The sequence below is a fragment of the Sinocyclocheilus rhinocerous genome, unplaced genomic scaffold, assembly GCF_001515625.1.
Source record: "Sinocyclocheilus rhinocerous isolate Xijiao unplaced genomic scaffold, SAMN03320098_v1.1 scaffold358, whole genome shotgun sequence".
Taxonomy (NCBI): Eukaryota; Metazoa; Chordata; class Actinopteri; order Cypriniformes; family Cyprinidae; genus Sinocyclocheilus; species Sinocyclocheilus rhinocerous.
In genome coordinates this window covers 959,058-980,827 of record NW_015650700.1, presented here as the reverse complement: position 1 = coordinate 980,827, position 21,770 = coordinate 959,058, and the positions used below count along the sequence as shown (strand labels likewise).

Sequence of the window (21,770 nt, the reverse complement as noted above, 5' to 3'; positions counted from 1 at the left end):
AATGACTTTATTCCACATTTTCGTCTCTACTGCGTCACTTTGGACTCGTGTTCACGACAGTATCATTAAGTCGTTATTTTTGTTTTCTTTGCGCAAAAAAGTATTCTCGTAGCTTCGTAACTTTACAGTTGAACCACTGATGTCACACGGACTACTTTGTCGATCATCTTGGTACTTTTCTGGACCTTGAACGTGGTAGTTACCTTGGTGTCTATGGGAGGGTCAGAGAGCCCTCAGATTTCATCAAAAATATCTTAAATTGTGTTCCGAAGATGAACGAAGGTCTTACGGGTTTGGAACAACACAAGGGTGAGTAATTAATGACAGAATTTTCATTTTGGGTGAACTAACCCTTTAAGGTGAATACAATTTTTCTTTTGTTTTGTCCAATGTAATGTTCTAGCATGAAAATATCCATATAATACCATCTGCCAATGAATAGCAATAGCAAATCCATAAAAATCGTGACTGTGAATTGTTTCATTATTAAAAAACGGGATGGACAGCGAGACAGCTCTCTACAGTTTGGAACAGAGATAACCTGTCTATGTTCAGTTATCTGTTTATGTTTCGCATTTTGAAGTTTTAATCAAATCTTTATTTGTAGGACACAAATGCAGAGTTAGCCGAGCACGCAAAGGACATGGAAACGCTCCAGAAACTGACTGAGGAACTCGGCAAGCTGGGTCCAGAAGGAAGCACAGCTCTTCTTCAGAGCAAGATGCAGAACATCTCTGACAACTTTAATGCTTTTAAAGAGACAATTACTGAGAAGTAAGTGATTATTAAGTAACAGCACTTAGCATAAAAACAATACTTAGAATAAAAACACAGACTATGCCTCAAATTATGATATTGTTTTATTCCAATGTGTCCCATTAATTTTTTATACTTCTCTAGGCTCTGAAATATGTCCCTGTTATTTATTTAATTGGATAAAGTGACGCTAGAACTGTTATAGAATTAAAACCATGTGCTATAATGGAACAGTATTACAAGAAATGTAATATTATTATTTATGCTTTTGCCAGATGTCAAACTATTTAATAAAACTCTATATGCATATGCGTCGTGTGTATTGCAGAAAAGAGGAGGTTTCATCCTGCCAGAAGCAGCTGCAGGAGTTCAAAGCTGCCGCAGGGGTGTTAATGAAATGGCTGGAGGAGACAAAAGAGCAAGTGCCAGTGCTTCAGCCCAACTGCAGTGAACAGGGCCTGGGAACAGACCTGCAGAAAGTCAATGTGAGTGATGGACTTAACTTTTCACCTCTTATTGTGGGACCACAAAACCTTCAGTTATTAACAGATAGTTATTAAAGACTCAAAATAAGGATTTTTAAATCTATTTCCATCCTTCATAAAATCCTCTTAAGGAACTGACATGTTTATTTGAAGAATCCCCCATATAAGGAGAATACTTTTTTAAAGTGTTTCTCCCAGGAAGTGTTTCGCCAGCTTACTGAATCTCAATGCTCACTATTCAAGAATGTGTGTGTCATGTTCTAGATGTCAACAGAAAATGATGAAAATGTCTAAATGTCTCTTAACTCTATATAGATTTTAAAGTTTTCAAATGACATTTTCTGGTCTTTTTATGTTGTCTACAGGGCTTATTGGGCGATTGGACCTCCAAAGCTCCTGCAGTCCAGGATATAAATAGCAAAGGATCTGCTCTATGTAGCCTAATCAGTGTTTTGACATCACCGGCCAAAGCCAAGATACGTCACAACTCAGGTATTGCCCAGGAATATTTTAAGATTTCACATGTCTCAATTCTACATGATTGCTCATTAATTCCACCTAGCGTAAGAGCAAACAGATGGAATGTTTCTCTCTTTCTTTCTCTCTCTCTCTCTTTAGGATCAGCTGTCAATAACAGTTCTGGTCCAGGCAGCCATTCCTATCTGACAAACCAAGGTGAAAGTTCATACTAGTGATGCATTTTTTTTTTTTTTTTGCTGTGACCAATAACTAATATTATGGCCAGTTTAAATGTATGCTATTCTGTCTATGTTTGTAAAACAATAAGCATATACTTTATTTGCCATTAGAGTTGATGCTGGTACAGCAGAACATGTCCTACATTAACAACAATTACGAACATCTGGGGGAACTCCTGAAGGCCAGGTCCTCCGAGCTCGGCGCTTTGTTAAAGAGAGTTCTAGGTGTCCATGATCAGGCTGAGTCTTTACGTCAGTGGATGGAAGACACAAAGAAAACGGCAACATCATTGAGCAACCATCCTTCTGGGAAAGACACAGTAAAATCACAGATAGAGCAACAGAAGGTACATTACATCCATTACTGTGGATTATTTGTAGATGGTTGCCAGGTTGTTCTGGGAGTATAATGCCATATTTCAGGCTATTCCACATAATTTCCAAAATTTTTCTAAACAATCACTGCAGAAAGTCTGAAGAAAGTGCACACATTCTGTGTCAGCCTTCCAATAAATTGTACATGGAAACCTTGACAGTATGTCATTGTAAGACCATTCTTTAAGCTATAAACACTGAAATAGCTGATTATTATGTCTGTCTTGCAGGTCTTTGACGATAATATGAAACAAAAGCAAGTGCAGCTTCAGCAGCTCAGGGAGAATCTGCTCCGTTTAATCGAGGAACACCCTGATTCACCCGAGGCAGAACAGTGGAAGCACATGCTGGCACAGATAGGTATGCATGCATCACATCCAAAACCATTCATCTACTTTTATCTGCTCATCTGTGTGGATGGCCAGCTGCAAATTCACACACTTATCTTCTGCACCAACTGTAAGCTGAAGTGAAGCTCCTGTGAAAGCTCAAGCTGATAGTGGAGGAGTCTGGCCTCCTCCACACACTCTCAATCAATGCTGAGCTAAAGTGAAGCTGGGAGAGATAAAGTGATGTGTACTCTGCTCCAAACGCAGACGCAGGATGGGAGGAGGTCAGGGGCACAATGGAGATCCGGAAACAGCACCTGGAGGAGTCGTCCCGCATGCTGGAGCTCTTCCAGACGACCCAGCCGCAGCTCTCGCAGTGGCTGCAGGAGAAGGAGTTGATGATGGGCGTCCTGGGGCCTCTGTCTGTGGATCCAAACATGCTTAACACACAAAAGCAGCAAGTCCAGGTACTGGCAGTCACACTGTAAACATACATGTGAACGAATTAATGCCATACTTTATTAGAGGTTATATGATGTTAAATGAATAGTTCACTCCAAATTTATTTTAAAAAATTAGTAATCTTATTTCACAATAACAGCATATTTTACATTAAGGTTGGTTTTGTTATTAAAAATAAGATGCAAATTACAAACAATAGGACAATAAAGGAAGATATAAATGTAATAGCTTTACATTTTTCATGTACAGTAAATTGAATACCTAAATGTAAAGAACTGTGTAGACTTCACTGCATTAATCAAAGGTACATTATTGTTAAAGCTACTGAAGTTCTTCGGTCAAGAGCAGTGAGGGCTTTTCTCTGTCTTTTTGTTTTTTTTATAGGCTTATAGCGCTTAATAACTCTTAAACATCAAGAACATCCTGTGCTTTATTTTCTCATTTATGCATGTTTCTTTATCACGTTAACATGTCAATAACATTAAGCAGTCCTGTGTTATTTACATACTGCAATATACATGATACAGCAAAATCTATATCTATACACACTTTATAGAGTCATCATTTTCTCATCTTCATGTTGTTCCAAATCTATGTGACTTTCTTTTGGGGAACAGAAAAGATATTTTGAAGAATGTTCTTGCTGTGCTTTTTCAGTTCTATACAACAAATGTGATCCGAGTCTGCCAAACATTAAAAAGGATAAAAAAGGACCATAAGAGTAATTCATATGACTCTCACACTAAATTTGCTGGGTTTTTTTTTTTAAGCCATATAAGGAACACATCAAAATTAAGTTGTCTTCCTCCGAAAGTCATTTGTACAGTAGCTCTTGTTTGCACATCACACTTGATTAGTCACCAATAGCGTTTGGTATCATTGATGTGATTTTAAGTAAAAAGTTATTCATATTTCAGTGCATCCTCGATCAAAGCAGTCTTCTGTCTTGAGAAGACTTGGAATATAGTACACTGGTCACATGGGCATGTGTGCTTTTGGTCACACTTTATTTTAAGGTCCAATTCTAACTAAACTCCTAATTACTGCTTATTAATAGTTCGTAAGGTAGTTGTTAAGTTTAGATACGGGGTAGGATTAGGGATGTAGAATATGGTCATGAAGAGCAAGGCATTAATATGTGCTTTATAAGTACTAGTAAACAGCCAATATGCTAATAATATGCATGCTAATAAGCAACTTGTTAATATTGAGAATCGGTCCTTAAACTAAAGTGTTACCATGCTATTTTGTTGTTTGTGGAGCTTTATAGACCTTGGTAAAATGAAATATGCTGCTTGTTTCATGTAAACACTTGTTTCATGGAAGAAAGTCAAACCAGTTTGGAATGATGACGACTTCTCCTTTTTGGCTGAAGTATCCTATTATGTTACAAAGATGGAGTGACATGCTGTACTATTTCTTATGCAACTGAAGATTAGTTATCCCTTAATGCCTATTACTTAATGTCATATGTTGATTCTTTGATTAGATTCTCCTCAAGGAGTTCGACAGCCGCAAGCCTCAGTATGAGAAGTTAACCGAGGCGGCCACAGCCATCGCTAGTGCGTCAGAGCAGCAGGATCCTGCCGTAGAGCAGGTTAAAGAACAGCTGGCATCTGTTTCCCAGAAGTGGCAGGCCCTGACAGGTCAGCTGTCTCAGAGACATGCTCTCATTGAGCAGGCTGTCGGTAAGACCACTCAATTCCAGGAGCTCTTGCAAAGCCTCAGTAAAAGTGCCACTTGCCTGGAGACTGAACTTAATAACCAGCAGGCCCTCAGCACCCAACCTGATGAAGTCAAGAAGCAGATTGAAGCCACTAATACAATCCTGGCTCAGCTACGAGAGGAGAAGAAGAGGCTGAAGGAGGCAGAAACTGTCTGCTCTGAGCTCTCTGCCATGGTGACTGAAGAGTATCTCAGAGCAGACTTGACAAAACAGCTTGAGGGCATCACTAAACCATTTAGACAACTTGAGGACAAAGCAGGTATTGTAGTCTACTTCTATCTGCAACATCACAGAATATCCTGATTTTCTATTTGCACACGTATAACTGTGCCAAAACCTATTCAGAATTTAAATGCCCTTTATTCATAAAGTCATATACATCCTTCGACATGTTCATTTATCAAGTATTTTGGCTAATTTGATAATGTTTACCCTCAGCTAAGTTGAATACAGTTTAGTAAGATTAAATCAATTCCACTGATCCCCCAAAATCAGTGTGGAATATGCAAAAAGTCAGCAGAGTCCACCTGTGCTTGATTATACCTGTATATTTCCAAAATGCTGAAACCACTCCTATTCACCTTTAAAATGTATATCCTAAAGACAGAGAACAAACACTGTGTAAACTGTTATCCACGTCAAGTGGTGACAAGTGATAAATATTACCCAACTATGACAAGATATACTTGGATTTTATTTCTGTTGCATAGCGCTGGGTGTCCCCACAAACTCCACATTCTGTAGATCCATAGCAAACATCAGTCAAGTTCCAATTGGTTGTGCTCTTCACACAGCGTTTTTGCTTTCAGTCATTGCAGAAAAATGCTTGGCGCTTGAGACTTGCCATGTTATGCCCTGCTCGGACACAGTATTACATAATTGTTGAGACTTCTTATCTAACATTCTTATATTTTACCTTGTGTCCACCAGGAAAGCGGATTGAGCAGCTCAACTCAGCCTTCGCCAGCTCCCAGCAGTTCCATCAGACATCGAAGGACTTCCAAGCCTGGCTGAATCAGACTCTGCAGGAGCAGTGTAAGCCACAGCCCATCTCTGCTAATGCAGAGAAGTTAAAACAGAGTCTCAAGGAGAACAGTGCTGCTCAAAAGGCCATTAGTGAGCATGAAGAACCTTATAACACCATCATTAAAGAGGGAGAAGCTCTCCTCCAGAGCACGGAGGGGGCAGAAAAGGTGGCCCTTCAGGGACAGCTCTCTGCTCTAAAGTCCAGCTGGGACGATGTGAAGAAAGGTAATGCTGAGCAAGCAGAAAAGCTTCAAGGGGCCTTGGAGAGGGCACTGAAGTACAAAGAACACTATGAGAAACTGAGCTCATGGTTGCAAGAGGTTGAAGACAGGGAGAAGTATGTGAAGCTCAGCGCGAACTCGGTGGAGATCGAGGGCTCCCTCTCGCAGTTGAAGGCCATCCAGAAAGACGTTGAGAAGCATAGAGGGCAAGTTGTGATGATGAACGCAGCTGCAGACAGCCTTCTGGAGGTAGTCACTTCAGATGGCGATTCGGTTAGGGAGGAGAAGGCAGCCATTGGTAAAAAAGTGGATAAGCTGACAGAAGATTTAACGCTCAAAAGAGAATCGTTAGAAAACATCTCACAGAAGCTAAAAGAGTTCAACGACTTACAGAAGGAAGCCAAAGGGCAGCTGGAGGCTGCTAGGAAACAGCTGGATTCTCATTCGGCTTTGGGTGTCCAGGCCTACAGCAACAAGAACCTGACCAACATGAACGCTCAGCAGAACAGCTTAGAGGGTGTCCACAACCAGATTGAGCATCTCAAAAATGTTGCAAAAAGTCTTGTGGTAGATGCCTCTGAGGTGGAAGGTGTGACAGACCTTCTTCTTCAGGCAGACAGCTTGGAAAAAGACCACATGTCAATTACCAAAAAGGTAGAGGATGCTTGCTCCACCTTGGAGGACAAACTCCAGGGCATTGGACAATTCCAGAACAGTATTCGTGAAATGTTTGCAAACTTTACAGACCTGGACGATGAGTTCGATGGGATGGCTCCTGTAGGCAGGGATCTTGACACCTTAGGGGATCAGCAAAGCACTATCAAACACTTTATTGCTAGACTTCAGGATCTGATGACCAACACAGCCAATGGCAGAGACAGTTGCAAGAAGATGCTGGAGTCAGAGGCCTCCCCAGATCACCTGGGTCTGAAGAGAGACTTGGAAACCCTGGGCAAGCAGTGTGGAAAGCTGATGGACCGAGCCACGGGTAGAAGAGAACAGGTTGAGGAGACCCTCAGTCATCTGGAGGAGTTCTACGTCAAGGCGCAAGAGTTTACCCACAAACTGAGCAGTGCCGAAAAACAAGAGGAGTCCCAAGGGTCTGTTGGATTGGAAACAGAAGTCATTAACCAACAACTGGAGTCCTTCAAGGTAAAATTACGATTCATTACATGTCTCACCTTGTTCTGTTCCCCTTCTAGAAGATCCATAGCAGTCACTGACATTTTAAAGGATTGATAGACTGCGAGTAAGAACTGTGCAAGTTGTCCATCTCATGTTTAATGAAAAAGAGTATTGAGATAACATTACTGTAAATGAACATGTTTTTTACTCCCAGATGACATCATCCTCAAAAGGCTTCACTAAAAATAGTAACACTACAGTTAGTGAATATGAAGTAGTCTCACACATTAAAAGTCACGAAATAAATGCTAGCTTTGCATTTTAATATGAAAAGTACAGTGCATGTTTCTACAGTGGCCCCCAAATTTATTTGGACAGGTGAAGTGTGTAATTTATGCACCACTAGTGGCACCAAAAAGAGTTTCAAAAATATTATTATTATTATTTTTTTTTTGTAAGGGACAATGCATGTTAATGAACATTTGTATAAAATACAGAATGTAAACATTGCTAATTTACATCCGCAAAAATATTGACTGTCTTCAAACAATTTTTAGTTACTCCCCCAGTGTTCCATTGTTCAGACAAACGTACGCCATTGGTTGAGCCAGTGTTGTTACTGTATGTTGGGCCTAGTTAGGCCACTCAACCAACCAGACTGTAATTACATACGGTGCCACTAGTAGCACAGAAATTACACTTCACCTTACTTAATTTTACAAAAAAATATGAAATGTATTGTATGTAAGTTATTACATTTAAAAAAAAGGGGCAACTGTTTATTGAAATATCAGAAGAGTTTTACAGGAGGATCTTGCTCATGAGTTATGCTGGTTTTGATCTGTTAGCCACGTGTTAGACCTTTCTGTAGACAGTTCAGTATGTCCATGAGCATCTGGCGCTATCAAAAGCGCTTCAGCTGATGGGGCATTGTTGCAGTGTGCGGTGAGCCAGCTGGGGGCCAGTGGGGTGCCGTGTATGGTAGCGGCCCAGTGAAAGGTAGTGGGGTCTGACTTCTGCTCCTTGCCCTGTTAGCTAGTACTAGAGCTGGCCTCTCCATTCAACTGCGAACAATAGGCTTTTTAAGCTCTCTTATTTTTAGCTGCAAGCTAATTCATTTTTTTTCTGAATTTAGTTTCGCTATAGGTAAAGATTCCATTCTTGTGCAAAATATTAGAAAACTGATTATGCTATATAAACAAATCTGTTCAGCCTTTTTACGTTAGAGCATTTCATTTAGTTTTAGTTGCATTTAATGCATATTTATTTCTATCAAAGCCTTTAAATGAACGTTCTGGGTTTAGTAAAATATAACTTTTTTGTTAGCGTCACATTACCACAGTAAATCATTTGCTGTTAATTATCACAGAAAATCATTTCTTATTGCACAACAATTTCTGTTTGTCTCACTATAGTGATTTCTGTTTGTTTTTACAAACTGAGGGTTGAATTGTAATGATCTTTTGTGCCACAGAGGCAAATGATAGAGCTTAACTTGTAATATTTTTAGAGAAGTTGACGTAATCTCTCAAAAATTACATCTTTGTCTTGGTCAGTTTGGATTCTTGGACCTTTTTTGACTCCATATTTCAAGTGGTACATCACTTGGAAAAGTATGCTGTTGCAGGAATTTCTGGGTTGTTCAGATGGTTGTTCAAAAATGTAGCTTATTCCCCCAAATACCGGAGCAAAATGTTCTTTCTTTTCTTTTGTTATGGCAACGCAGTGTGTTTCTTATCATAAACAGAAGACTTGAAGTAGATTTCTCTGTTCTTGTTATAGTCTAATTACTACTAAAGCGAAATCAAAGGAAATGTTAGGATGGATAATATTGGTATATTATTACAAACCTGCTGAACCCAACATTGTGATATTTACAATATCAGTCCTGGTTAAAACCATTATCAAGACTTAAACTACGATAAAACATCGTCCAGAAAGCCTTTAAAAGCTTGAAGCTAAAAGAAGCTTAACCTATATTTGGACATGCATATGAATCAAACATGGACATCCGTGCGCTGTGTTAAAGCATCAGCTGCCGCTGTTCGGTCGATCATTTGGCCCCTTGTTGTTCGGTCTCCCCCATTCTTTTCATTCTTTCAATGGCTGGATGGGTGATCACGACTACATCAGCTGCTGCTGGAAAATCAGCTTTGTTCTCACTGATACGGCCATTAAACTCAGCAAAATGAACCAGATCATGAAACACAAAGGCAGCTGGTTTTAAATGAATGGTTTTTGCATTTAACATCAGGTCCGATCATTTGTTCATCCACATTTAAAAGGCTGGCTTGCAAGTTTTTGTCACGTGCAAATGGTTGGTCAAAACTTCAAGGACCACAAACTCCTGTGTAAATTGTTTGTAAAATCATTCTTACGTAAAGTGTCACATTTTACATAGGAAAGCATTCATAAACAAATTACACAGAAATTCTGGTTGTTTTATAAATGAGGCCCCAAAATCAAGCAGCTGTAAAGCACAGCAAATGGTCAGGTTCATCCAAATAAATGGCGTCATAGAAAGATAAATCCCTTTTATTTGCTTCATGAGACGTCTATGTGGCGTCAACAGCAGTAAACACATCTCAGAGACATTAGAGACTTGAACCTTGGAACTATGAAAACAAATGTTCTGCCCTTTCACGGCCTGGATAATTTCAAAATACCTCTCTTCGAATCCCACACGTCTTTAACCTCTTCACCTCTGCCAGCTTCATGAGTTCCTCTTTTTGCTGACACAGAGGCAGTGTACTGATTCCCAGACACCTACGTGCTGTTCACTACTCCCAGCAATGCTGAAATGTCACCAAAGACAACACATGAATCACCTAGATTAGGGGTTTTACATATGATAATCTTACGTAAATGCGTCATGATAAATATATATAAATATATCAATTACCATACTTCATATAATGAATGTAATTATAAAATAATTGCAATGTAATTATTTTATTTGATATTAATGCATTTTAAATGTATATACAATGAATATTTCATATAAATTGTTTAATTTGCCATATTTCAAACTCTAAATTCAGTGTTATATTTGCAATATTTCATGCTAACTGCAGTGTCCATGGACATGATAATAGCATTGTAATGGACTCAAAATATATTTTTTACTTATGCATTATTTCCAACTTCAACTAAAACCTGAGCTGGCGCTCAATGACTGACAAAGATTCGTGTTCCCTATAGGGCCCAACAAAAATGAGCATATATACTGCGAGGTTTGTATCCAGGGATTATATGACAAGTAAAGTTGACAAGTACCAGAAACAAAACTGCATTCTTTATTCAGTCTACCCTTCAATCCTTTGCTTCTCCCACCTTGTCCATGCACTTGCCATGAAAAAAGACCTGTCATGCACTTGGCACAGGTTACGGTGTTTCATTACCCCCATCTAGTTCCTCCCTCAGCATTCCGCTGTAATTATGAGACACTGCAGGCTCTTCCGTGGCTCCAAAACACCAGGCAGAGAGGAGGAGAAACAAGGGACGGAGAGGGCAAGAGAGAAAAAAAGCATATCTATTTCTGCCTTGTGTGATGTCATCTGAGAGACTCACTTTTGTAGCTTTGCTTTTTTTTCTCTCTCTCTCTGCCCTCCGCTGACAAGAGGAGGAGAGCTGCTGTCAGAGCAGAAGCACACTAAGAAGTTAAGTCAAATGGGACACGGAGAAAGAAGGGGAGAATTAAAAGAGGGTCAAGAGTCTACCAATCAGCATGAGCCGGCCACCGCACAAATGGAGCTGTGGCAGATGTTGCCTGAATAATGTGAGGGGGGCGGGGCCTTGAGCCCTGTGCCAGGAGGGTGTCTGTCATTGCCGGTTGGACCACAAGAGAAGCAGGACCGGCTTTTTGTTTCTCATGGAGCTTATGGCTTTGTTTTCCCAGATTTGAGGATTTGTATCGGGATATGTCAGCATTATGCATACAGGATGCCTCTGTGTGGATAACTGTACAGGAGTTCTCAGGAAATTCTAAAATTCCAAGCACTGGATGATGACTGTGATTGAGTTATAAAGAACTAAGGAAACGAGCAACAATGACAAGTTGTGACAATGGGGAGAAATGCAAGCCAGCAGGATTGTCATTTTGGAAAAGGATGCATAAGAGGAAGAAGTGATGTGTATTATAAATAACAAAAAATTAAATTTTTCATTAACTTTATTTTCACCATCTTTATAAAAGAAATGTTATATGAATTTTTGGTTTAAAATTGTATATTCATACACATATTCATAAAAAAAGTCTATAGTTTTATTTACTGTTGTATTTATTTTCTCACGTTTTCTTTGGGGTAAAGTGTTGCAAAATTAAAGACTCCCTTTGGGCTTTTTTAAAGTTTCTTTGATGTTTTCATGTCTGTTAGGGAGTGTTGCACTGAAAAGCTTTACCTCATTGTTATAAGTCATAATGGGCAAACCTCTGAGTAGACCAGACTGTCTGCAGCAGAACCCTTCTTGTGTGGGCAAAGGAGAGGAGGAGGACCTCAACATCGATGACTGTTACGTTCCCCAGAGGTCCATTTATGACACAGTGCGTCTGAATGAGCAAATCGACTCGGGCTCTAAGGGCAGCCTGACCTCAAGGCACTTAGTCGGCACTTTACCATATAGCCATCGCAACCTGGACATAAGCGCACTCTGTGGGAACGGTGTCTTGGCCTCCTCTAGTGCCTTTGAGCTCCGCAGCAGGGAGGCGGTGCGTTTTGACGAGCGGGTCGTGTTCGATGGCTTGAAGCTTAATGGAGATATTATCCGGGGTGCAGACACCATGCTGTGCAAGCCACGGCCAGTGGGCGAGAAAAAGGAGCCGGCACAGCATCGCCATTCCTGGCGGACCTTCGCCCCAGCAAACCTCTGCGAGTACGGCAGCTGCAGCGGAACGCTGTGCAATGTCGGAATGGGTCGAGTGGGAAGAGGAAGCAGCATGACGAACTCTCTTACCTCAGAAGGCGACTCGGGTCTGTGTAGTCCCACTGTGGAAAGAGAACAACGAAACCCAAGAGCCCAGAGGCGACCCGGGCCTGGCACAAGAAGCCTTTCTTCTGCTGAGGGGGTGCATGTATCTGGGGACCTGAAGCCAGGGTGTTCCCTCAGCTCTGGTCAGGAAGAGTTCCCCTTCTCCCCAATGAAAGACAGATTACCCACTCCGCTGTATTGCACAGACGCATCAACGCTTGGAAGCCAACAACGTAACAATACATACATCTCAGACCTCAGTGTGGGTCAGCACACTGTTTCTAATAGTGATTGTTCAGCTATAAATGTCAGGACGCTGGCAGAGTCAAGTAGTAAAACACACAACTCCACAACATTCTCAGGATATGAGGAATTACCCACAGCTGAACTTCCTGAAGACAATTGTTCGCAGGGTGACTGTGAGCTGCTCAGTGTTGTGGTGACAGAACCTCTTTCGCATTGCCAGCAGAATCTAGAACAACATGTAACCAAGGACGAAAAGCGCTATGAATGCGAGCAAAGAGTTACGGACTCCAAAATGGCAGACTTGGAGGATTTCTTGTTGTTAGTTGAAAGGGAGGCAGGTTTCTCCAATGGAATAAAACACGTGGCCGATGAAGACATAGAGAGTCTATTAACATCCATAGCCGAATGTTCGCAGGTGGAACTTGTGGCCTTGCCTTCCACCGAGGTACCTCAAAATAGCCGGCGAATGTTGATCGTTTGATTAGTGTTTCCTGGGAGGCTGGATAGTGCCATTCGGCCTTTATCAGATTAGGAGAAGCTGAATTAGGTTTATCATGATTGCTGGTCAGTGACTCAGATGTTGTGATTGTGCACAGCTGGATGTAACCGAGTCGCAGCCTCTCACAACAACCAGTTGCCTGGCGTTAGAGTGCACATAGTGCCCATTTCAGTGGAAGAGCCTAACCTTATAAGGCTGCTGGCTACAATATATCTAGTTACCCTGCTGAAAAGACCAACCTAGCTGGCCTCTAGCATATGTTTTGGATGTTGGTCCCCAGTATGGGATTGTAATAATAGCTACTGTATGTTGTACACATTTATTTGTAGCTTGGTCTTCTTACTGGATCTCAACAAGTCTTTTTTGTTTCATTGTTTTTATCTGCTAATGAATTTTAAGAGAAACATCTAAGACTAATTTGATTCTTAACTGAGAACTCCATGTAGTGTTCTTAGCTTTGAAAGAGTGACCTCAGGAGATTGGAGTTTATTTAATGATTGCTTGAATATTATGAAGATTGAATTGCTTACATTTTCTATGGGTTTTCAGTGTTCTTCTGTATTTATCACTTACAGGTTTTCCAAAAGGACATCATTGAGTCGCTGCAGAGCCAATTGCAGGAGTTGAACACTCTGGGCCAGGCACTGATCCAAAATGCCGCCAAAGGCACCAGCACCAAAAAACTGGATCACGATCTAGTAGAGGTCAACACCAGATGGAACATTGTTCTTGTGTTCTCATTTGACCCATTCTTTTTCTGTTATGGTTTCCGCACCCTGGTTATGTGAATTCCATGGTAATCAGGCTTTAGAGGAGGAGGTTTTGGGCCATGGTAAGATCTTGTACCAGGCCATGAGTCTGGGCCAGTCTCTACGGGCGGTCAGCTGTGCGGATGACAAGGAGCTGGTGCAGGCAAAGCTTGACATCACGCACAGCAGCTACATCGAGCTGCAGGAGCATTGCCGCCAGAAGGCTGAGTTATTGCGGCAGGCCCTGGCTAATGCGCAGCTCTTTGGGGAGGACGAAGTGGCCCTAATGACCTGGCTCGATGAGGTGCATGGCAAACTGAGCGAAGTCTCGATCCAAGACTACACGACGACTGTGCTCTCAAAACAGCATGCTGAGCAGCTGGTACTTTACAAGCTCCTCCTCTTAAGGCTTCCTTCCCCTGTTTTCATTTAATTTCTCTGTCTTCAGTGGTGTGGTATGATTTTGTATCACTCTGTCAGAAGATGCTGGTGACTGATGTATGTTTCAATGTCCAGGCTCTTCATGAAGACATTGAGTTGAGGAAACAAAATATTGAACAGGCCGTCCTAAATGGGTTAGAACTGCTGAAACAGACCACAGGTGAGATTTTAAAAAAAATTAGAAATTCAAATATGTAAAAAATGCAATAACAATTATTTTAAGATTTTTTTTATATTTGCATGACCTGAGTCAACGTTTAGAAGGTTTCCTGATAGATGTTTTCTATGCTGTGAAATTATGTGAATGTCTGTATCATGTGTGCACACTTTCATTCAGGCGATGAGGTTGTCGTCATCCAAGGTAAACTAGATGGAATAAAGACGAGGTATTCAGAGATCAACACAATGAGCAACAATGTTTCAAAGACTCTGGACAAAGCCCTGTCTCTTGCCACAAAGCTGCAAAACACCCATGAAGAGCTGAACTCCTGGTTGGAGAAGGTAGAGTCTGAGCTGGCCACGTTTACAGCTCAAGAGCCGGTCGGAGAGCAGCTCACTCACTTACAAGAGAGGCAGAAGGTAAGTGTCAGTACTGCAGCTGCAATTTAACCCATAGGTAAAAAATTGATCAACTGAGATCTCACGTGTTTCTGCTAGACATCTAAAATACCGAACAAACTGAGTCTTTTAAGTCTCCCTTTCATATGTGTACTTCACAGTTTCAGAAGACTCAATAAAGTCTCAAACTGTGCTTAGATTCGCCAGACCAAATTATTTGGACTATGAAATCCTAATTTATAGCTCTATAAAAATAAATTTTAGGAGAAAGAGATAAGGCAAAGCTGATTTTGAATCAAACATGATTAAAATCCAATGTAACTCCAGTTAAGTGGTTGCAAAGTCTCCTTTTAATGCAGTATGTATGTATGTAAATTGTAAAATTTTAAATGTTTTCAAAAATACAGTTAGAATAATAAGACACAATAGGGATGTTTCCAATCAAATGAAATCAGTATCAACAAAGTCTATCTTTGCACTGCAGAGGTGGCACAGAAGCTGCATCTGAAGTGGCATTTAGATGTGTTCACGCAGACTGTTTAATGCAGCTCAGAGATGCCATGAATGCATTTACACTGCAGTTACAATTGCATAAATAATGTTATGAGATGAATGTTTTAAAAATAAAATATATTGAGTAGTTGGTGGCAAGTCACTGTCTTAATGAGTGAGTCATTGATTGATTGATTCTACCAGTTTGTTTAAAACAGCTGATTCGTTCAAGAACGAAGCAAGTGACCGTCTTTATGAGTGGGTCATTAATCCTTTAACTCACCTGATTTGTTCAAATACACTGAATCATTCAGGAACAAAACACCACTGTGTTGATCAGAGACACAACAGTTCTGCTGGACTCTGTTTGGAATGATTTTTTATTGATGGAATAGATCAAAACAGTTGATATTGAGAATATTGTGTCTAAAATGTATGGTTGTGTGACAAATGAGCATCCGGCCCAAGGCTGCGCTGGTAGCCAGACATGATTTTTGAAAACTGGGCTTGTCAGATCTAAAACCGGACAGATGGCGATATACCATTGATGTTTTGATGCTGAATAAGTAATCCAGATTAATTGAGGAAAATAAGACACTGGCTAAAAAATTAACTTGTTTACACTGTATTTTAAGGTGTCATTGTTACAGCGTAATTACACAAATACGTACTGAGTAATATTAATTAACAACACGTTACTAAAGGGTTGGGGTTTGGCTGAGAAGTAGTTGCTTGTTATTATGCAAAATTTACTCTTATTACTGTAGTGGTCACACTTTATTTTAATGTCCAATTCTCGCTATTAACAAACTATTAACTATGACATTTGCCTCAATAAACTCCTAATTTGTTGCTTATTAATAGTTAGTAGGGAATTTTTTAAGTTTAGGTATTGGGTAGGATTAGGGATGTAGAATATGGGAATGTGGTATAAATGCTTTATAAGTATTAATAAACAGCCAATATGTTAATAAAAGGCATGCTAAGAAGCAACTAGTTAATAGTGAGAATTGGTCCCTATACTAAAGTGTTACCACTAAGTACATGTAACTTGTAACAAGGATGCTGCAAAATAGTGTACGACCAAAAACTCTTCACAAATATTTAATAAAAAAAAACAACAGAAGAAACATCAGTATTTAAAGAATAATATTTAAAAAAGCAAAGTGTTTATGATTTCAATATTAAAATATTGTCAGAATTGGTGGATGTATCAGTTTATCACTACTTCTCTATTTGGCACATCCAGACACTGATGAAGGAGGTTAAGGATCAGAAGCCACTGGTTGACTCTCTTAATGAAGTAAGCAGCGCTCTGCTGGAACTCGTTCCATGGCGAGCAAGAGAAGGCTTGGACAGGATGGTCACAGATGACAATGAGCGCTACAGAACGGCCAGCGATGCCATTACACAGCATGTAGACCAGACCGGAGCTGCCATCTTAAAATCCCAGCAGGTACGGTGGTTCTCAGCTGCTTGGGAAAATAACACCACTCTTCTGTTAGGAAGATTCCCAATCAAGTTTGTTGAAGCACACAATGAAGCGCCTGTGATTGCTGCCAAGGGTGATTGGCCTCATTGTGGTGCTAATTCTTAGCTATTCTTAACTTAATTTATCCTCTTGAGCCGCCTTGATGGTATTTACATAATAAACTAATGGAGTGTGTGACCCAGATTGATTACATTTGCATCACATTAGTCTGTTAGCGCTTTGAGAAGACTTGATGAGTTCATGTATTCGAGTTTGTAAAATAATATATAATATATTTTAAATATAATTTAATGTCAGTTAAATCTAGAAGTGTATGGAAATGTGACACGGACAGTCACATATCAGTCACATATGAATGCTTTTTCTCTGGTGTGCAGTTTGAGCAGGCTGCCACCACTGAGCTTGAGTGGCTGACGGAGGCAGAGAGGAAGTTGTCATGCCTTGGGGACGTCAGGCTTGAGCCGGAGCAGACCACAGCTCAGTTACAGGCTCAGAAGGTCAGTCGTGTGTTCATGTGGTCGTCTCTAACCTGCGCTGTCACAGAAACATACAGAACGCTATAAAGCTCACATTGTCTAAAGCACGCTTTCTCCTCCAGAGCTTCTCCATGGACATTATGAGACACAAAGATGCTGTGGATGCCATTGTGAAGACCAGCGAGGTCATTATGAACAGCAAAGATGAGGCAGAGAAGCAAGCGCTGAGGGTAAATAAAGGAAAATATATAAAGAAATTTAACCTAAGCTGTGTACAGTAGAGGCTCAGGACTAAAATCACTGTGGTGTCATACAGATGAAGCTCCAGACACTGTCAGAGAAATACAATGTGGTTAGTCAGCTGAATTCGGAGCGCTGTCTGCAGCTGGAGAGAGCTCATTCTCTGGCCTCCCAGTTCTGGGAAACGTACGATGAACTCTGGCCATGGCTGCAGGAGACCAGGACTACCTTCACTCAGCTGTCCCAGCCGGCTATTGAGTACGAAGCGCTTCGACAGCAACAAGAGGAGCTGAGGGTAAGACATACACCTGCTGTAACAGCTATTAAAACTCCTTTAGCTGATGGACACTACTCATCATGGGTTCATGTTCGTGAACATTAGCTACGTTTACATGCACTCAAATAATCTGTTTAAAATCAGATTGATGGCTCAATCCAATTGAAAAGTCTTCATGTAAGCACCTCAATCAATCCAAATGACTTTCGATCCGATTGACGTGGGGTGTTGACCTGAAATAATCAGATGAACAGTAAATGTAAACTGTTGAATCGGACTATTTTCTTAATCGGATTCAACCACACATAAGCAGTGCTGTAATGCGTACATTTTTTGTACGTGTGAGGTGACGAAGTGATTCTTCCAGTGTAGACACATTGTAAGAAGTTGTAGACATATGGACACTTATTTGTCATGTACTGTATATATTGTGTAGTTGCTGGTATTTTATTAAAGCAATATGTTGTTTGAGACTGTGATGGTTTACTGTTTTGACTTGTGCTTAACTGTTGCAAAATCACGGTAATGCAGCGCCTCGAATGGCTTAGTGCTTCATTAGAATGGCGAAGAGGATAAAGACAGATGCTATTTGAGATCTGTGTGATATGTTGTCGGATTATGTTTGACCTTAACAGATTTTCTCTTCAGATGATAATGTTATGAACAATCCACTGCTTTTTATTTTGATGATGTTAAACTTTCCGTCTTCAGCAAATGAGGGAGCTGATAGCAGAGCACAAGCCACACATCGACAAGATGAATAAAACTGGACCTCAGCTTGTGGAGTTGAGTCCCACTGAAGGGCTGCCAATTAGAGAGAAATACGAGACCTCAGAAAAACTGTACAGCCAGCTGAAAGTCAACGTCAAGCACAGAGCAGCTGCCCTGGATGAGGCCATCTCCAAATCCACTCAGGTACGGTTCAGTATTTCATGAGTGATATTCTGCCCTTTTGTAGCATTAGTTAAAGGGATAATTCACCACAGTTGCTGGTAGCCACCAGCCCTACTATGGAAGTCAATGGCTACCAGCAACTGTTTGGTTACCCACATTCTCCAAATGATCATTTTTTATATTCCACACAAGAAAGAAACTAATACAGCTTGAGAATGAGTAAACAGTGACAGAAATAAAATTTGTGGGTGTACTATCCCTTGAATGTTCCTCTCTCTCACCATTAGAAAAGGAAGCAAGCTGTTGCTACCGTACCATTCATGCTTAAGTATGCAACATTTCTGCTTGTCAATGATCTCCACAGTTCCATGATAAGATAGACCCCATGCTGGAGTCTCTGGAGCGCATCGCTGAACGCCTGCGCCAGCCTCCATCCATCTCTGTCGAGGTGGAGAAGATCCGAGAGCAGATATCGGAGAACAAAGCGGTGAATGTAGACCTGGAGAAACTTCAGCCGTCCTATGAGACCCTCATGCAGCGAGGAGAGGAGATGATCGCTCGCTCCGAAGGAGCAGACAAGGACCTTTCAGCCAAAGGTAACTATGCTGTTGTCACCTCGGTGTATGGGGCTTGTGTGACTACTCGGTTTTAAAGCAGTGTGATCAAATGCATTCTTTTGTTTTGATTGAAGCTGTTCAAGATAAGCTGGACCAGATGGTGTTTCTATGGAATGACATCCAAGCTCTTCTGGAGGAAAGAGAGGCCAAGCTCCTGGATGTCATGGACTTAGCTGAGAAGTTCTGGTGTGATCACTGTGATTGTTTCGTGAGTATAATTGAGCTGACAGACCACACAGCAGCTGTGTTTACACAGAGCCATTCATTTGTTTCGTCTTACACAGTTGGTTTGAGCCTGCACAACTGTAATTTTTTTAACCATTGGCTTGTAGGTGAATTAACATGCTTTTAGCCCAAGATTTTATTTGTACATAATTCCTGCAAGAATTTACTAGTAGCAGAGATAGTTCACAATAGACTGGCAGTGTTATTATAAAGCCAGTCAGATATGTCTTTAGCGAATGTTAACAGGGAGGACAAAAATCTAAATATCCACTCATTAAGCCTTGTAGTGTAAACGCAGTGCATCGTGTAATGTGTGCTGTCGTGTGTGTGAAGGATTTCAAAGGTGATGCGTACCAGCTACAGATCGAGATGGAAAGGCTGAACCATCAGACCGGACTCCTGCTGAAGAAGGTGGTAGAGGAAGCCGACCGCACTTCCATCCTGGAGCCAATGAATGAGCTGAAAATGCTCTGGGAAAACCTGGATAAAAAGATCATCAACAGACAGGTCAGACACTGAGAAGGATCTAAACTTTAAAATCAGTGTGAAACGCTGTTCATGACCCATTTAGTGTCTGTAATGTGATCTATCCCAGGGTGCAATAGGATATTCAAAAGAGTAGCAGATTTTATCCACTGGGAATTGATTGGATTGTTAAAAATGAGTAACCAGAAAGACTATAAATGTGTATAAATAGGATCAATTTTGATTTCATGTCAAGGCCTGTTGCATTTATTGATTAATCATAAGTAGTTTTTTTTTAGATAACTGCAATAACTGTGCAGTTTAATTGTGCCTCTAATTGTGCACATTTTGCCATCCTAATAAGGGAAATTAAAGCATTTATAGAAATGCCATCTAATGCACAATTAGTAAAGAATAAAGAATACAAAAAAAAAACACTAGTGTAAATTACACAAAGATAGTCAAAGGTCTTCCTTCATAGGAAATGAAGGATTTTGGGTAAGGATGTCCCAATCAAGTTTTTTGTGCCCCTGATCTAATCCAAGTCATTGAATATTCAGTATCTGCCGAAACAGAGTCCCAATCTGATACTTGTAATTTCCTAGTGCTTGGTGCACACTTCAAGTACATTATAGTTATTAAAATCAATCCAATGTATACAGGGCAATGCAAAGAGTTTCTCAGGGGAAGGGGCTCAAATATAAAAAGGGGCATCTATCACAATGGAGTAATTCCAATATAACAATTTCTACGGTAATTATATTTACAGGCCTATACATATTATAAATATGGGACTACTGATATAAACTTCTTGAATTTTATATGTACGATAAGCTATATAATTGCAACAAAATTAAAAAAAGTGGAGATAAGGATAGAAAGCATGACGCTCGTGAATGCCAGTCTGTCTGTGACAGAATTATTTCAAGACATTGCAACATTGAAACGCATTTCAAATATGGGTAACACTTTACAATAAGGTTCATTAATTAACATTAGTTAACTGCTTTAGTTAACGTGAACTAAGAATGAACAATACTTCTACAGCATTTATTAATCGTAGTTAATGTTAATTTCAACATTTACTAATGCATTATTAAAATCAAAAGTTGTGCTTGTTAACATGTATGCACAATGAACAATTGTATTTTCATTAACTAACATTAACAAAGATTAATAAATACTGTAATAAATGTATTGTTCATTGTTCATTAATGTTAGTTAATACATTAACTAACATTAACTAATGTTACCTTATTGTAAAGTGTTACCCCATTATGTGACATATTTCCAGCAATGCTGACTGTTTTTAAAGAAATTTAGACTGCTGAAAAGGAAGTCCAGCCCCAAACTCACACCCCTGATAAAGCTGATGTTGTCAACAATACTTGATGTTTCACTACACTATGCAAATGATAACATTATTGTGATGACTGTTGTGTGGTCTGATCTCTTGTAGCACAAGCTGGAGGGAGCGCTGTTGGCTCTAGGGCAGTTCCAGCATGCTTTAGATGAACTTCTGGCTTGGCTCACTCATACTGAAGAGCTGCTTAATGAACAGAGGAAGGCCTGCGGCGACCCCAAAGCCATCGAGATCGAGCTCGCAAAGCACCACGTACGTCACAGTCGTTGAGCCACAGAACCACTCAGATGTCAACAAGCACTGTTCAGCTCACGTATCGTCATTTCCTTCCATTGGGTAGGTGTTGCAGAACGATGTGCTGGCCCATAAGACCACGGTGGAGGCAGTGAACAAGGCCGGCAGTGACCTCATTGATTCCAGTGCTGGAGAGGAGGCGCGAGGTCTGCAGAACAAGCTGGAGAACCTCAACCAGCGCTGGAGGACTATCCTGGAGAAGACGGAGCAGAGAAGACAGCTTCTGGACAGTGCCCTGCTGCAGGTCAGGAGCGAATACGAGCCAGCCAGA

General features: G+C 40.5%; 1 protein-coding gene across 1 annotated transcript in view; it reads left to right on the top strand.

The window, feature by feature from the left end:
* LOC107712326 (dystonin-like) overlaps positions 1 to 21,770 on the top strand; it is a 120,240-nt gene that overhangs the window by 72,279 nt on the left and 26,191 nt on the right. The window contains exons 52-74 of the mRNA XM_016517550.1: positions 608 to 774; positions 1,085 to 1,241; positions 1,607 to 1,733; positions 1,860 to 1,916; positions 2,051 to 2,286; positions 2,545 to 2,674; positions 2,911 to 3,110; positions 4,595 to 5,090; positions 5,762 to 7,230; positions 13,492 to 13,620; positions 13,721 to 14,047; positions 14,182 to 14,266; positions 14,444 to 14,685; positions 16,406 to 16,612; positions 17,026 to 17,145; positions 17,247 to 17,354; positions 17,441 to 17,659; positions 18,353 to 18,556; positions 18,900 to 19,131; positions 19,227 to 19,360; positions 19,711 to 19,884; positions 21,302 to 21,457; positions 21,546 to 21,743. Coding sequence (XP_016373036.1) covers positions 608 to 774; positions 1,085 to 1,241; positions 1,607 to 1,733; positions 1,860 to 1,916; positions 2,051 to 2,286; positions 2,545 to 2,674; positions 2,911 to 3,110; positions 4,595 to 5,090; positions 5,762 to 7,230; positions 13,492 to 13,620; positions 13,721 to 14,047; positions 14,182 to 14,266; positions 14,444 to 14,685; positions 16,406 to 16,612; positions 17,026 to 17,145; positions 17,247 to 17,354; positions 17,441 to 17,659; positions 18,353 to 18,556; positions 18,900 to 19,131; positions 19,227 to 19,360; positions 19,711 to 19,884; positions 21,302 to 21,457; positions 21,546 to 21,743 — 5,574 coding nt within the window. The remainder of the gene's footprint in view (positions 1 to 607; positions 775 to 1,084; positions 1,242 to 1,606; positions 1,734 to 1,859; positions 1,917 to 2,050; positions 2,287 to 2,544; positions 2,675 to 2,910; positions 3,111 to 4,594; positions 5,091 to 5,761; positions 7,231 to 13,491; positions 13,621 to 13,720; positions 14,048 to 14,181; positions 14,267 to 14,443; positions 14,686 to 16,405; positions 16,613 to 17,025; positions 17,146 to 17,246; positions 17,355 to 17,440; positions 17,660 to 18,352; positions 18,557 to 18,899; positions 19,132 to 19,226; positions 19,361 to 19,710; positions 19,885 to 21,301; positions 21,458 to 21,545; positions 21,744 to 21,770) is intronic.